General features: G+C 41.1%; 1 protein-coding gene and 1 pseudogene across 5 annotated transcripts; both read left to right on the forward strand.

Moving 5' to 3' along the window:
* The first annotated feature begins 2,088 nt into the window (after positions 1-2,088).
* On the forward strand, positions 2,089-6,350 carry LOC139530964 (general transcription factor II-I repeat domain-containing protein 2B-like; annotated as a pseudogene).
* A 4,848-nt stretch (positions 6,351-11,198) lies between these two features.
* Positions 11,199-14,955, forward strand: LOC139530290 (putative nuclease HARBI1). 5 transcript variants are annotated; one of them, XM_071326546.1, is made up of 11 exons: positions 11,199-11,606; positions 11,899-11,969; positions 12,057-12,233; positions 12,324-12,385; positions 12,468-12,554; positions 12,642-12,683; positions 12,752-12,925; positions 13,005-13,040; positions 13,139-13,693; positions 13,975-14,086; positions 14,181-14,955. In XM_071326546.1, the coding sequence occupies exons 1-8, from the start codon at positions 11,449-11,451 to the stop codon at positions 13,038-13,040; spliced, it is 807 nt and encodes a 268-aa protein (XP_071182647.1). In that variant the 5' UTR covers positions 11,199-11,448; the 3' UTR covers positions 13,139-13,693; positions 13,975-14,086; positions 14,181-14,955. The 5 variants fall into 5 exon arrangements, with proteins under 5 accessions (XP_071182647.1, XP_071182646.1, XP_071182645.1 ...); XM_071326545.1 differs by having other exon boundaries at positions 12,752-13,040; XM_071326544.1 differs by having other exon boundaries at positions 12,752-13,693.
* Positions 14,956-15,239: the final 284 nt, after the last annotated feature.

The raw sequence follows: 15,239 nt of genomic DNA on the forward strand, positions 1-15,239 counted from the left end.
TATTTCTATTTTGCTCTGTTTATCAAAAGTGTTGGAAAAACTTGTCAATAATCAACTGACTGGCTTTCGTGATGTCTATAGTATTCTCTCTAGTATGCAATCTGGTTTCCGCTCAGGTTATGGATGTGTCACTGCAACCTTAAAGGTCCTCAATGATGTCACCATTGCCCTTGATTCTAAGCAATGTTGTGCTGCTATTTTTATTGACTTGGCCAAGGCTTTTAATACGGTAGACCATTCAATTCTAAGGAGTATTGGTGTCTCTGAGGGGTCTTTGGCTTGGTTTGCTAGCTACTTCTCTCAAAGAGTGCAGTGTATAAAGTCAGAAAATCTGCTGTCTCAGCCACTGCCTGTCACCAAGGGAGTACCCCAAGGCTCAATCCTAGGCCCCATGCTCTTCTCAATTTACATCAACAACATAGCTCAGGCAGTAGGAAGCTCTCTCACCCATTTATATGCAGATGATACAGTCTTATACTCAGCTGGCCCCTCCCCTGATTTTGTGTTAAATGCTCTACTACAAAGCTTTTTTAGTGTCCCACAAGCTTTCTCTGCTCTCAACCTTGTTCTGAACACCTCCAAAACAAAGATTATGTGGTTTGGTAAAGAAGAATTCCCCTCTCCCCCCAGCTGCCAAACTAACCCTGATTCAGATGACCATTCTACCCATGCTAGATTACGGAGACATCATTTATAGATCGGCAGGTAAGGGTGCTCTCGAGCGGCTAGATGTTCTTTACCATTCGGCCATCAGATTTGCCACCAATGCCCCTTATAGGACACATCACTGCACTCTATACTCCTCTGTAAACTGGTCATCTCTGTGTACCCGTCGCAAGACCCACTGGTTGATGATTATTTATAAAACTCTCTTAGGCCTCACTCCCCCCTATCTGAGATATTTACTGCAGCCCTCATTCTCCACATACAACACCCGTTCTACCAGTCACATTCTGTTAAAGGTCCCCAAAGCACACATATCCCTGGGTCGCTCGTCTTTTCAGTTCGCTGCAACTAGCAACTGGAAAGAGCTGCAACAAACACTCAAACTGGACAGTTTAATCTCAATCTCTTCATTCAAAGACTCAATCATGGACACCCCTACTGACAGTTGTGGCTGCTTTGCGTGATGTATTATTGTCTCTACCTTCTTGCCCTTTGTGCTGTTGTCTGTGCCCAATAATATTTGTACCATGTTTTGTGCTGCTACCATGTTGTGTTGCTACCATGTTGTTGTCATGTTGTGTTGCTACCATGCTGTGTTGTCATGTTGTGTTGCTGCCTTGCTATGTTGTTGTCTTAGGTCTCTCTTTATGTAGTATTGTGTTGTGTGTTGTGTCTCTCTTGTTGTGATGTGTGTTTTGTCCTATATTTATATATATTTTTACATTTTAATCCCAGCCCCCGTCCCCGCAGCAGGCCTTTTGCCTTTTGGTAGGCCGTCATTGTAAATAAGAATTTGTTCTTAACTGACGTGCCTAGTTAAATAAAGGTTAAATAAAAATATTGAACGCACCTGTCAAATCCTCTCAGATTTGTGCATAGGGTGTAGGGCAGGCCTGGGCAATACGGCCTGCGGATAATGGCCCGCGGAATCATGCTCAGATGACATAAAGAATTTGCAATAGTAAAGTTTTGAAAAATTTATTTGTTATTCAAATTAAAAGCCCAATGAATACTCGCCTTTGTGTAATGATTTAACTCCCAGCGGTTGTGGGACATTTATTTTGAAGGCACGTATAAATAACAACTGTACGAGGACAGACACTTCCAGACGAAGCACGCAGAGAAATATAGGAATATGTCTTCTGAGCAGAGGGCAAGTGCATCGAAAGAGTTGCTTTCTCAGTTGCAAAAGCAGCAGGGACTTTTCACAAAACTGCATTCAGCAAACAACAGAATTGCGAGAGCTAGCTATGTACTGTCCCACAAAATTGCTAAACATAGCAAGCCATTCGCTGAGGGCGAATTCGTTCAAGAATGTTTAATTGACTCTGCAGCAATACCTTGCCCCCGACAAGAAAAAGGTGTTTGAAAATGTTTCCCTGTCAAGACGAACAGTGACATGTTGAGGACGTCGCAGAGAATATGGAACAACAGTTGAAAGACAAGGTGAAGGATTTCACCTATTTCTCCTTGGCCCTGGATGAGAGAAGTGATGCACCTGACAGGGCACAGTTGTTGATATTCTTACGAGGCATAACCCCAGACTTTGAAATTACAGAGGAGCTTGCTTCAGTGCAGTCAATGAAGTGCACAACCACAGGGAAAGATTTATTGGAGGAGATTGTGTTGTGTGTTGCAAAAGTGTGTTGCAAAAGTTATCGAGTGTGACCAATGATGGGTGCTCAAACTTGACAGGAAAAAACATTGTCCTTTTGAACTGAGCTGAAGCCAGATCAGAAAATAATTTTCCTGCATTGCATTATTCATCAGGAGGTGCTCTGTAAATGTGTTCTGAAAATGAGCCATGTTGTAGATACAGTCACTAAAGTGGTAAACGTCATAAGAGCAAAATCTTGAAACCACAGGCAGTTTGTCTCACTGTTGAAAGAGACAGAGTCGGGTCATGCCGATCTCCCCTACCACACAAACGTGAGATGGCGGAGTTTGGCGAAGGTGCTTAAAAGGGTGCGGGACCTGAATTTGGAGATTGCTGAGTTTTTGCAAATAAAAGGGAAATATGTGGATTTCCCTCAACTGCAAGATAAAGAATGTTTGGCTGATTTTGCCTTCACTGTGGACATCATGTCCCTCATGAATGAACTGAATTCCAAACTACAACGGAAGGGCCTTTTTGCTAATCAGATGTACAGCCTTGTCAAAGCCTTCAAGGGAAAATTACTCTTCCTGACCTGCCAAGTAGAAGCCAACAATCTCACCCACCTTCCGACAATACTAGTCTGTTCCCTATCAGATGACCTGCGGGAGAAGTATACATAGCTGCTGCGTGCTTTGAACGGTGAGTTTTCTCGTAGTTTTGAAGATTTCAAAGTGTTGGAAAATGACATGCTGTTGGTTTCCTCTCCTTTCACCTTCAATGTGGATAACGCTCCAACTGACCTACAACTTGAGCTTATCGATCTTCAATCTAATGCTGTGATTGGAGAACTATTCAAAACAATGTCACTGGTGAGGTTCTATGCATCTCTCGATGAACAAAACTTTCCAAAGATTAGGAGTCATGCTCAGAAGTTGTTTGTACTGTTTGGGTCAACCTATGTATGTGAACAGACATTTTAAGTGATGAAATATAACAAGTCAAGGCACAGATCATTTCTTACTGACTCTCAACTCTCAGCAATCCTGCGCATAGCGACGTCAGAAACTATACCTGACTTCATTGCTCAAGTCAATGCCCATCAGAGACTTCACTCCTCACACTGATTGAGTATTTTAAATGTAATGTTGAGCTCTCTCTCTTGTGTTTTTGTGCATACCCATTAACAAGAGTTCTGTCCGTGGTGCTGAATGCACAGTGTACTTTTCCCTCTGTGTAGTTCATTGCATGTTTAATAATGAAACTACCTACCAAAAGGAGAACATGGATGTGGTTTATTTCTGTGCATGTTAAAAAAGTAAAATAAGCAGCATATCTGGATGTGATTTACGGTAGATATATCTGTCAACACAGTCATACACCTGATGTATAATCCTGTAATATGATTCTGGCCCACAATGGCAAAAATATATTCTAATGGAAAAGAATTGCCCAGGTCTGGTGTAGGGTCTAGGGTTCCATTTGGGACTGGGCCTCTGTCTTTCATGGAAAATTGAAACGGGATAATGTGCTGTAGTGACTGAGCAGTGGGTGACAGAGAGCAGAGCAGTCACTTCAATAGGGAAAATACTGCCACCTTGTGGGCAATTCACAGATTGACTTTTGTGATCGAAACTGAATGGCATAATTATTGTACCCGCAAAACACCAGTCTCAACGTCAACAGTGAAGAGGCGACTCCGGGATGCTTGCCTTCTTCCCGGTGTCCGGTGTCGCCTCTTCACTGTTGACGTTGAGACTGGTTTCAGAACAAGAATAGACTGACGAATTTCAGAAGAAATGTATTTGTTTCTGGTCATTTTGAGCCTGCAATCGAACCCACAAATGCTGATGCTCCAGATAATCAACTAGTCTAAAGAAGGCCAGTTTTATTGCTTCTTTAGTCAGGACAAGTTTTCAGCTGTGCTAACATAATTGCAAAAGGGTTTTCTAATGATCAATTAGCCTTTTAAAATGATACATTTGGATTAGCTAACACAACGTGGCATTGGAACACAGGAGTGATGGTTGCTGATAATGGGCCTATGTAGATATTCCATAAAAAGTCAGCCATTTCCAGCTACAATAGTCATTTACAACATTAACAATGTCTACACTGTATTTCTGATAAATTTGATGTTATTTTAATGGACAAAAAAATGTATTTTTCTTCCAAAAACATTGACATTTCTAAGTGACCCCAAACTTTTGAATGGTAGTATATATGTTTACATGACTTATTTTATTGATTTCCCACCGTTTTCTAAGTCAGAAGACAGCAATCCAGTCCTCTGTCGAATAAACTTGTATTTGCCTCCCTCTGGTGATTGGGTACATCATTACATTGATAAATATCACTTCAATGCAACATTACGTCAAAGGGCCTATATGTAACGGATGCGAAATGGCTAGCTAGTTAGCGGTGGTGCGCGCTAATAGCCTTTCAATCGGTGACGTCACTTGCTCTGGGACCTTGAAGTAGTGGTTCCCCTTGCTCTGCAAGAGCCGCGGCTTTTGTGGAGCGATGGGTAACGATGCTACGTGGGTGACTGTTGTTGATGTGTGCAGAGGGTCCCTGGTTCGCGCCCGGGTCGGGGCGAGGGGACGGACTAAAGTTATACTGTTACATATACTTAGAAAAAATATGTATCCAGCTCGACTGCTACATGGCACAGACATGGCAAAGCAATCACTGAGTTTGTCTCGAGCAGGCGGATCTAAATACATAACTATCATAGCTTTACGATAAAGAATGTGACCTACATACTTTCTCAAACCTAAAATAAGTAAAGAAGTCATTTTGTGTGGAAGTCAAACATTTGTTTAATGTCAGAGGCAGACACATTGCAAATGCTCAGAATGACTAAATCTAGCATTTTACTTTTCTCCCCTTGTCTATAGGAGGGACGCACGCACAATGTTTAAATGGCCCAAATGTTCACAAGTTCACATATTTAACAGCTTTTAACTATCATTAATGTCATGATATGTTTGGTATAGTAATATAGAAGGTGAAATATTCTGGGTAGATGTTCCTAAAAGAGATCATAACTATATATGGACATATTATAAAGTATGAAAAGGCTTATTCATTCACTTTTTAAAAAATCATATCATCATATTTGTACAGTATATGTTTTATTATACTTTTATTGGGTACTAGATCATATAGCTTGAAAAGTGTTTTTTTCACAGACATAAAGAAACAATTCCAGGTGAAAGCCAGTCATAGCTTTCAAGGGGGGGACACTACTACATTAATAAAATATTGCCCTCTTGCTAGATTGATGACTAAAGCCACAGCGAAATAGTGCAAACGGCTGTCAGCTCAACTAGTTATTAAAAAAATATATTTAACCTTTATTTAACTAGGCAAGTCAGTTAAGAACAAATTCTTATTTTACAATGACGTCCTGCCCCAGCCTTTTTTCTTATTTATAATATGTTTTTGGAAGCTATTGTCCAAAACACTGTTAATAAGAGTTTTCTACAAGTGTAACTCTAACGTTGTAGTCTGATGCTATCCTCCATTTATTCAATTCCAGGCATTACAATGAGCCCGTCCTCCTATAGCTCCTCCCACCAGCCTCCACTGGTATGGAGCCAAAGCTAGCTAGCATAATCATTAGAAAAGGAGTCATTCACTTGCTAAGACCTAGCAACTGACATAAATCCAATGATTTATTGATCACCCATTTAGATCTGGAGTTTTAGTAGAAGCATGACTGAAGGTCGATTTTTTTTTTTTACCTTTTACATTGGATTCTGTGAATATGTACTGGCCTTTGGTTAACTATTTACAATTGTCTGTCCCCACTCTCCAGGCTGCCATCCACTCCCAGTTAGACAAGGTACGTACAGGCCTCATTCAGCTCCATAATGCCCTGGGGGATGGGAAGGACATCCAGAACTCCCTGGCAGATGTCAGCAATGTCTGGAGGCAAAGCATCAACACCATTGAGAACTTGAAGGATATCTCTTCAGGTCACCTCATACAGAACCAATCAGTCTATATAATCAAGATTTTTGGCATGGTGTCATTTCTTATTTTGGGTGCTAAGCTGCGTCTCTTTTCTCTGGCTGCATCTTAATTCTCCACGATTCTTCCAAAGTAGTACACCTTCTCCCATGAATTTAAACTTCCACTAGCCAATGGTTACAGCATTTCTATACTTTTAAATCCATAACAAGGAGTGTGCATGTGCACACTTCTGAAAAAGGGTAGAGAATCAGGATGTAGCCTATGTCCTTAAGCCTGAAGTGTGCTCTTGATCATTCACATTAATTCATCTTAAATAAAATGACTGGTGCATTATGGGGAAAAATCCCCCTATCCCTTGTTTACACCAATCAAATGAAATGACAATTGGGATGAAAGGAACAGATAGACAAAGCCATTGCCTAATGTGGCTTATGTAGATAGACTAGGACAGTGGTTCCCAATCAGGAACCAATATTGGAAGTGGGTACTTAGAAAGACTCATTTCATATGCCTACATGTAAAATGCACATGAGGGGTGTGTTCTGAGGGCAGAGCAAGATGTAATGGGGCGCTACAATGGCCAAAAAAGGTTGAAAACCACTGGACCAGGCTAGTATTAGGTAGTGCATTCTAACAAATCCAACAATAATCATCCATTAGACTAGATGCCCAATATATTCCTGTTCCATACTTGAAGCCCAAGGATGACATCACCTGTCTCTGAAGCCATTGCAGACTACTTATGTCAATGTGAAGCACAACTTGCTACCGATAACTGTCTTTAGATTCCCTATAAGAAAACAATTAAGTGTAAGCAACGTACCTCCACTAGTCATGCATTATGATTGATAATTGTGTCCCATGTATCAGTTCATTTAAATGTAATATTCTGCATTTAGAATAAGTCAAACGTACATTTGAAGTCGGAAGATTACATACACTTAGGTTGGAGTCATTAAAACTAGTTTTTCAACCTCTCCACAAATTTCTTGTTAACAAACTATAGTTTTGGCAAGTCGGTTAGGACATCTACTTTGTGCATGACACAAGGAATTTTTCCAACAATTGTTTACAGACAGATTATTTCACTTAACATTCACTGTATCACAATTCCAGTGGGTCAGAAGTTTACATACACTAAGTTGACTGTGCCTTTAAACAGCTTGGAAAATTCCAGAAAATTATGTCATGGCTTTAGAAGCTTCTGATAGGCTAATTGACATAATTTGAGTCAATTGGAGGTGTACCTGTGGATGTATTTCAAGGACTACCTTCAAACTTAGTGCCTCTTTGCTTGACATCATGGGGAAATCAAAAGAAATCAGCCAAGACCTCAGAAAAAAAATTGTAGACCTCCACAAGTCTGGTTCATCCTTGTGAGCAATTTCCAAACGCCTGAAGCTACCAAGTTCATCTGTACAAACAATAGTACGCAAGAATAAACATCATAGGACCACGCAGCCATCATACCGCTCAGGAAGGAGACGCGTTCTGTCTCCTAGAGATGAACATACTTTGGTGAGAAAAGTGCAAATAAATCCCAGAACAACAGCAAAGGACCTTGTGAAGATGCTGGAGGAAACAGGTACAAAAGTATCTATATCCACAGTAAAACGAGTCCTATACCGACATAACCTGAAAGGCTGCTCAGCAAGGAAGATGCCATTGCTCAAAAACTGCCATAGAAAAGCCAGACTACGGTTTGCAACTGCACATGGGGACAAAGATCGTACTTTTTGGAGAAAAGCTGAAGAACACCATCCCAACCGTGAAGCACAGGGGTGGCAGCATCATGTTGTGAGTGTGCTTTGCTGCAGGAGGGACTGGTGCACTTAACAAAATAGATGGCATCATAAGGTAGGAAAATTATGTGGATATGTTGAAGCAACATCTCAAGACATCAGTCAGGAAGTTAAAGCTTGGTCGCAAATGGGTCTTCCAAATGGACAATGACCCCAAGCATACTTCCAAAGTTGTGTGCAACATGGCTTAAGAACAACAAAGTCAAGGTATTGGAGTGGCCATCACAAAGCCCTGACCTCAATCCTATAGAAAATTTGTGGGCAGAACTGAAAAAGTGTGTGTGAGCAAGGAGGCCTCCAAACCTGACTCAGTTACACCAGCTCTGTCAGGAGGAATGGGCCAAAATTCACCCAACTTATTGTGGGAAGCTTGTGGAAGGCTACCCGAAACATTTGACCCAAGTTAAGCAATTTAAAGGCAATGCTACCAAATACTAATTGAATGTATGTAAACTTCTGACCCACTGGGAATGTGATGAAAGAAATAAAAGCTGAAATAAATCATTATCTCTACTATTATTCTGACATTCACATTCTTAAAATAAAGTGGTGATCCTAACTGACCTAAGACAGAGAATTTTAACTAGGATTAAATGTCAGGAATTGTGAAAACTGAGATTAAATGTATTTGGCTAAAGTGTATGTAAACTTCTGACTTCAACTGTACACAACCCGATGTCACAGGAAGGCTAAAAAGATCATCAAGGACAATAACCACCCGAGCCACTGCCTGTTCACCCCGCTATCATCCAGAAGGCGAGGTCAGTACAGGTGCATCAAAGCTGGGACCGAGAGACTGAAAAACAGCTTCTATCTCAAGACCATCAGACTGTTAAACAGCCATCACTAACATTGAGTGGCTGCTGCCAACATAATGACTCAAATCTCTAGCCACTTTAATAATAAAAAATTGGATGAAATAAATGTATCACTAGTCACTTTAAACAATGCCACTTTACATAATGTTTACATACCCTACATTACTCATCTCATATGTATATAATGTACTCTATACCATCTACTGCATCTTGCCTATGCCGCACGGCCATCGCTCATCCATATAGTTATATGTACGTATTCTTATTCATTCCTTTACACTTGTGTGTATAAGGTAGTTGTTGTGAAATTGGTAGATTACTTTCACGGCCGGAACTAGAAGCACAAGCATTTCACTACACTCACATTAACATCTGCTAACCATGTGTATGTGACCAATAAAATTGGATTTGATTTGATTTAGTAAATGTAAAAAAAAAAAAAACACAAAATGAATAATTGACAGTTATCTCTTACGGGGAAACGCTACAGCTAAATGGTAGGTAGTTGTTTTCTCCCCCACTTACCATTCCCATCTTACCGACACACATCATCTTGCCATGTAGCTAGATCATTCGTCGTTTTTCTGGGCTGTGCTTCTGGCCAAGACAACTTGGCCACTTACCATTCCATGTAGCTAGATCATTCGTTTTTCTGGGCTGTGCTTCTGGCCAAGACAACTCCCCCACTTACCATTCCCATCTTACCGACACACACCATCTTGCCATGTAGCTAGATCATTCGTTTTTCTGGGCTGTGCTTCATATGAAAGACAACTTGGCCAGCGAGATAATTATATTCTGACCTCCTATCCAGTTGGCTGAAGTATAGTGTGTTACATTTTATTTGACCTAATAACTAAACGAAGGTTCTTATTGACGACAAATTTAGCTAATCCCAGTTTGCTAGATAGGCCTACATTTGTATCCCTTGATCACGACTCTCAGTTTTTATTACATTACACATAAGTAATTGGAGGAATACGTCTTCTTTAGGGGAATTATGTTAAGAGCCGCGTCGCTCGTTCTGAACATTAGCACGCATCACTTGCAGTACGGTTTTGGAAGCATAAGGATCATATCTTTATTGGCGGGAATTTTTTTTTTTTTTACTAAAACGTAACATAAATCCTTCTATCATATCACATCAAAATAATTTCATAAATGCAAAATACACACTTACTCTACAGTGTTTTAAACAGTTGCAGCCAACAGTATTTTTCAGTGACAACACGTTTCTGGCATCTGTCTTCCGTTGTGAACACACATTTATAAGGTTAGGCTCCCACAAGGCCATATATCCATGTTACAGCGCTTGTTTACATAAAACAGACGGAAGACCTGTGCTAGCTATAAGCGTCTCCGAACACCAGTGTATAAACGGAAGACAGACGCCACAAACGTGTTGTCACTGAAAAATATTGTCGGCTGCAATTGTGTTAAACCCGTTTTAAACACTACATTAAGTGTGTATTTTGCATTTGTGAAATCATTTTGATGTGGTATGATAGTAGAACCGTACTGCAATTGAGAATCGATTCACGTTTAGAATATTTGGATGTTTTGGCTTCCAGAGCCAATTCACACTCTTAAGGATTAGCCCTTTTTTCCCCAATTTTTGCCTAAAATGACATAACCAAATCTAACTGCCTGTAGCTCAGGCCCTGAAGCAAGGATATGCATATTCTTGGTACCATTTGAAAGGAAACACTTTGAAGTTTATGGAAATGTGAAAGGAATGTAGTAGAATATTACACAATAGATCTGGTAAAAGATAATAAAGAACCATTCTTTTGAAAAAAAATTGTACCATCATCTTTGAAATGCAAGAGAAAGGCCATAATGTATTATTCCAGCCCAGGTGCAATTTAGATTTTGGCCACTAGATGACATCAGTGTATGTGCAAAGTTTCAGACTGATCCAATGAACCATTGCATGTTCAAAACTTTGTGTCAAGACTGCCCAAATGTGCCTAATTTGTTTATTAATAACTTTTCATGTTCAAAATTGTGCACTCTCCTCAAACAATAGCATGGTATTCTTTCACTGTAATAGCTACTGTAAATTGGACAGTGCAGTTAGATTAACAAGAATTTAAGCTTTCTGCCAATATCAGATATGTCTATGTCCTGGGAAATGTTCTTGTTACTTACAACCTCATGCTAATCGCATTAGCCTACGTTAGCTCAACCGTCCGGTGGAAGGGACACCGATCCCGAAGAAGCTTTAGAACATGTAAGGTCCTTGGACTAAGGAGTAACATCAGGCTCCTTTGGTGCATTATTGGGCTAGATACATTTGCAGTCTTGCAGAAATTATTGTATTTTCGTTCCTGGATTTATTTGTATACATTTTATGAAACATGGGGCCTGTTGCACAAAAGTAGAATTAAGACATCCGGGATAAATGACTCAGCTGAGCTCAATGAAGCCAAAACATGTGCGTCCAGGCTTAATTGGTTGCACAAAGACCAAGCCAGGATGAGCAGACACGGATTCATTAAGCCAGGTGAAACCAATCCTGGATAGGTGCGCGCTCACGGCTCACTCAAATAGACCCCGCCACAGATCACAGATTAACTGATTTACCATGGCAACTAGAGCCGCGTACTTTTCCCCGTCGGAAGCACAAATCCTCATGGAGGCATACGAGGAGGTAAAAGATATAATTAAGAAGAAAGGCAACACCGCCACAGTGATAAAGCAAAGAGAAAAAGCGTGGCAAAGTATTGCAGACCGCCTGAATGCGTAAGTAGTGCACAATTACACACTCACCGCTCCGCTGAAACATCACAATTACAATTCAAATATTTAATTCACATCTCCAAAAATGCAGTTGTACTGTAATTATGAAACGGTTAAATTTTTAATTGAAATGCACTGCAGATATGAGTGAAATTGTGTAAAGTAACTCCATCACACTGTATAAAGCTATGATAAATTTTTTGATATTTTTACTGAAAACAAGACAAAAATACCAAGTAATTTTTTGCAGTGTGACTCCATTAAATGTGTGTGTGTGTGGTGTGTGTGTGTGTAGATTAAACATGAACGGGCCAAAACGGACATGGCAGCAGGTCAAAATCAAATACAAGAACATTCTGCAGAATGGTATGGTCCCTGACTAATATTTAACAAAGCACAAGCATATATTGTACCCAGAAGGTGCCTGCTCACACATTGTCTGTACTGTTTTAGCAGTGAAAAAGAATACCCACAGACAAGGCACGGGTGGTGGGTCACCAAAGGCTGACCTTACCCCAGCAGAGGACATGGCCTTGGAGCTAAATAAAGGCAGGCCCGTCTTAGAGGGGATCCCTGGGGGGAAAGAGACGAGCATAGGTTCCTCCCAAGATGCCACCCGCTTCATTCAAGGTATGTCCTTCCATCTCTACATGGGATACAACCACATTCATATTGAATCAATTTGGACTGTCTGACTTTGGTTTACCTATTGCCTTGCAGTGTCTGGCAGCACTGTGTTCCTGTTAGAGCCACCAGCACAAGCACCAGACGATGCTGATCCAGTGAGTACTCCATCAAAGGCATACTGTAGGCCTGGCATGTCTTGTCTACTAGCTTCAATATGAATCCGATTAAATGTGATAGGGTGAAGGCCCCAGTGCAGCAGCAACAGCACATGATGGAGACGATGATGAGGAGGAGACCATCTCTCTGGATTCCAGAAGGCATGAGGTATCATGTTAAGACTGTGAAAGTACTATTTACTCTACAATGGTGAGGAGTCCTCATCAAAATCAAAAAATCTAATTTCTTTTACAGGACCCAGATGCTATACAGTGGGAAAACCAGCCTGGCAACATAGTGCGTATTAATAAAAGGACACCACATCCTGCCAAATTCCAGCTGCGCTAATTGTATTGTGTTCACAGAGCTCACAAGCTATCAGAAAGTTGTATGGCAACCACCTCCGGCGCCAAATAGAACTGGCAGACATAGACATTCAGTACAAGAAGAAAAAGATGGAAAATCTTGCACTGGAGTCCGAAATAAAAAAGAGGACAATTAGGAAACTGGACCTTGAAATAAAAAAACTTGAGAGGGAGGTGAGATATGCCTTCAATGTACACTGTATGCTAACTGTAACACAAATGTATTAATCATTATTTTTCTTTCCTCCCCCAGCTCCAAGAAGATGACACAGCTCAAAATAAAAATTAGGTATATTCTCGTAAAGTCAAGTGAGCCATGACATATGAGCTCTTATTGTGAGCACACAGGACGGTGGCATCTTTCTAAGGTTTTTTTTATTTTCCCAGCAATCAGTACAACCAAGTCATCGTTATAAGGCATCGCCCTCTTTTGCCCACCCCCCCAGCACCAGGTGTGGCCACTAGCCTATATGAAGGCCCAAAATTGTGTGTTCCTTTCTGCTCTGACAATGGCATGCCCATTCGTGCGAGATGTGGTGGATGAAGAAGCACTTGTGCTGAGGAGAGCCTTCAGGCGAGAAAGGGTCTTCAGGGACCGGTTGGACCCACTGGCCTTCCCTGATGACCATCTATATGAAAGATACAGGTTTTCTGCAGATGGCATCAGGTATCTATGCAGACTACTGGGTCCCAGGATTAAGCACCGCACTGCACGGAGCCATGCACTGAGTGTGGAGCAAATGGTTTGTGTGGCCTTGCGCTTTTTTGCTAGTGGAGCCTTCCTGTACTCAGTGGGGGATGCAGAACAGCTGAACAAGGCCACAATTTGCCGCACAATAAGGAGTGTGTGTCTGGCTATCAAAGCATTAGCAGATGTCTTCATCTCCTTCCCTGGCCACAGAAGACTCTGTGACATCAAAGAGGAGTTCTATAGGATTGCAGGTAAGAGGATCTACAAATTACAGGACAACTGTTAACACATAGTAGGATACTCATTACTTTGTGTGACAGGTTTCCCCAATGTCATTGGTGCAGTGGACTGCACACACATAAGGATAAAAGCCCCCTCAGGTGCCCATGAGGCCGATTTTGTGAATAGGAAATCCTTTCACAGCATTAATGTTCAGGTGAACATAACTTTTTGATATTGTCCATTGACGAACACTCTGCATTGCCAGTGATGTGCATTGATTGGTGTAATATTCCTCATCTTATGATTTCAGATGGTCTGCAATGCTGACTGTGTGATCAGCAATGTTGTGGCAAAATGGCCTGGCTCAGTCCATGACTCCAGAATCTTTCGGGCCTCTGAAATCTATCAGTGCCTATCACAAGGTAAGCCACACAACCCCTATTTATAACCATCATGGCTGTGTCAAGAATATCACTGTGTTTATGAGGTAGTAATGATGAGATTTTGTGTTGACAGGTGAATTCTCTGGTGTGTTGCTGGGAGACAGGGGGTATGGCTGCCAGCCTTTTCTCCTGACACCTTTCACAGACCCCCAGGAAGCACAGCAGGCCTACAACCATGCCCATGCCAGGACCAGGGCCAGAGTTGAAATGACCTTTGGCCTCCTGAAGGCACGCTTTCACTGCCTTCACAAATTAAGGGTCAGCCCTGTTAGGGCATGTGATATTACTGTGGCTTGTGCTGTCCTCCACAATGTGGCCTGCCTGAGGAAGGAGAGGGCCCCCAGAGTGCCACCAGCCATGGACTGGGACAATCCGGCAATCTTCCCTGATGACGACAGTGGTCGGCTGCTGAGGGACCAATATGTGTTGAATTATTTTAGTTAGTATGTGTGCTTTCAATTTTGGTTAAATATGTCCTGCGGTGGCAGAGGAATTTGGTTTTTTTTGGGTTCGTTTTTTGACGAATTTGGCCTCTTATGATGTTTGTGCGGTATACTGTGTGTAATACAAGGCTGCAGGGAGGCTACTGCATCCATTCATTTGTCTGTTCAGTTGATGTGTATGGATTTGTCCTGCATTTATTTTAGTGTGCAGACATGCAGGGTGTGTTATATACAGACCTTTGAATGTGTATGTATCATTTTGTATAATATGCTTGGATTCTGTGCTTTCCATCTTGTAGAGTCACTGTGACTTCAGTTTCGAAAGGAGCTGATGGTTTACCTGCTTTGTTTTGTCCTTATTCAATAAAGGAACATAATGTTACACATTGTGTTTTTATATTCATATGGAATGTGTATTTGTTTATATGACAGAGTACTAGGGCCACACTGAAGAAAAAGGATAAAGTCATACATTTATGAGGCTGGTTCTTTCTGCAGAAAAGCTACATATTGTTTTTACAGTTTTGATACTTATGACAATGTGATACTTAATATTCTGGCACATCAGCATGTCTTTGTTTATGAAACCATACTGAAGTACAATTTCACGAAATGCCCCACATCTGTCATTTTAACAACTGTCCTCCTTTAAAACAACTGGTTACAATATTATGACTTGTGTTTTTTTC

Source organism: Salvelinus alpinus, chromosome 9 (genome assembly GCF_045679555.1).
Source record: "Salvelinus alpinus chromosome 9, SLU_Salpinus.1, whole genome shotgun sequence".
In the NCBI taxonomy this organism is placed as follows: Eukaryota; Metazoa; Chordata; class Actinopteri; order Salmoniformes; family Salmonidae; genus Salvelinus; species Salvelinus alpinus.

What these genes read in the sequence shown, in the direction of transcription:
- LOC139530290 (XM_071326542.1), top strand. Translation starts at nt 13,222, where the DNA reads ATGAAGGCCCAAAATTGTGTGTTCCTTTCTGCTCTGACAATGGCATGC. An exon ending in GGAGTTCTATAGGATTGCAG is followed by an intron (nt 13,694 to 13,762) that starts GTAAGAGGATCT and finishes TTTGTGTGACAG; the next exon opens with GTTTCCCCAATGTCATTGGT. An exon ending in CTATCAGTGCCTATCACAAG is followed by an intron (nt 14,087 to 14,180) that starts GTAAGCCACACA and finishes TTGTGTTGACAG; the next exon opens with GTGAATTCTCTGGTGTGTTG.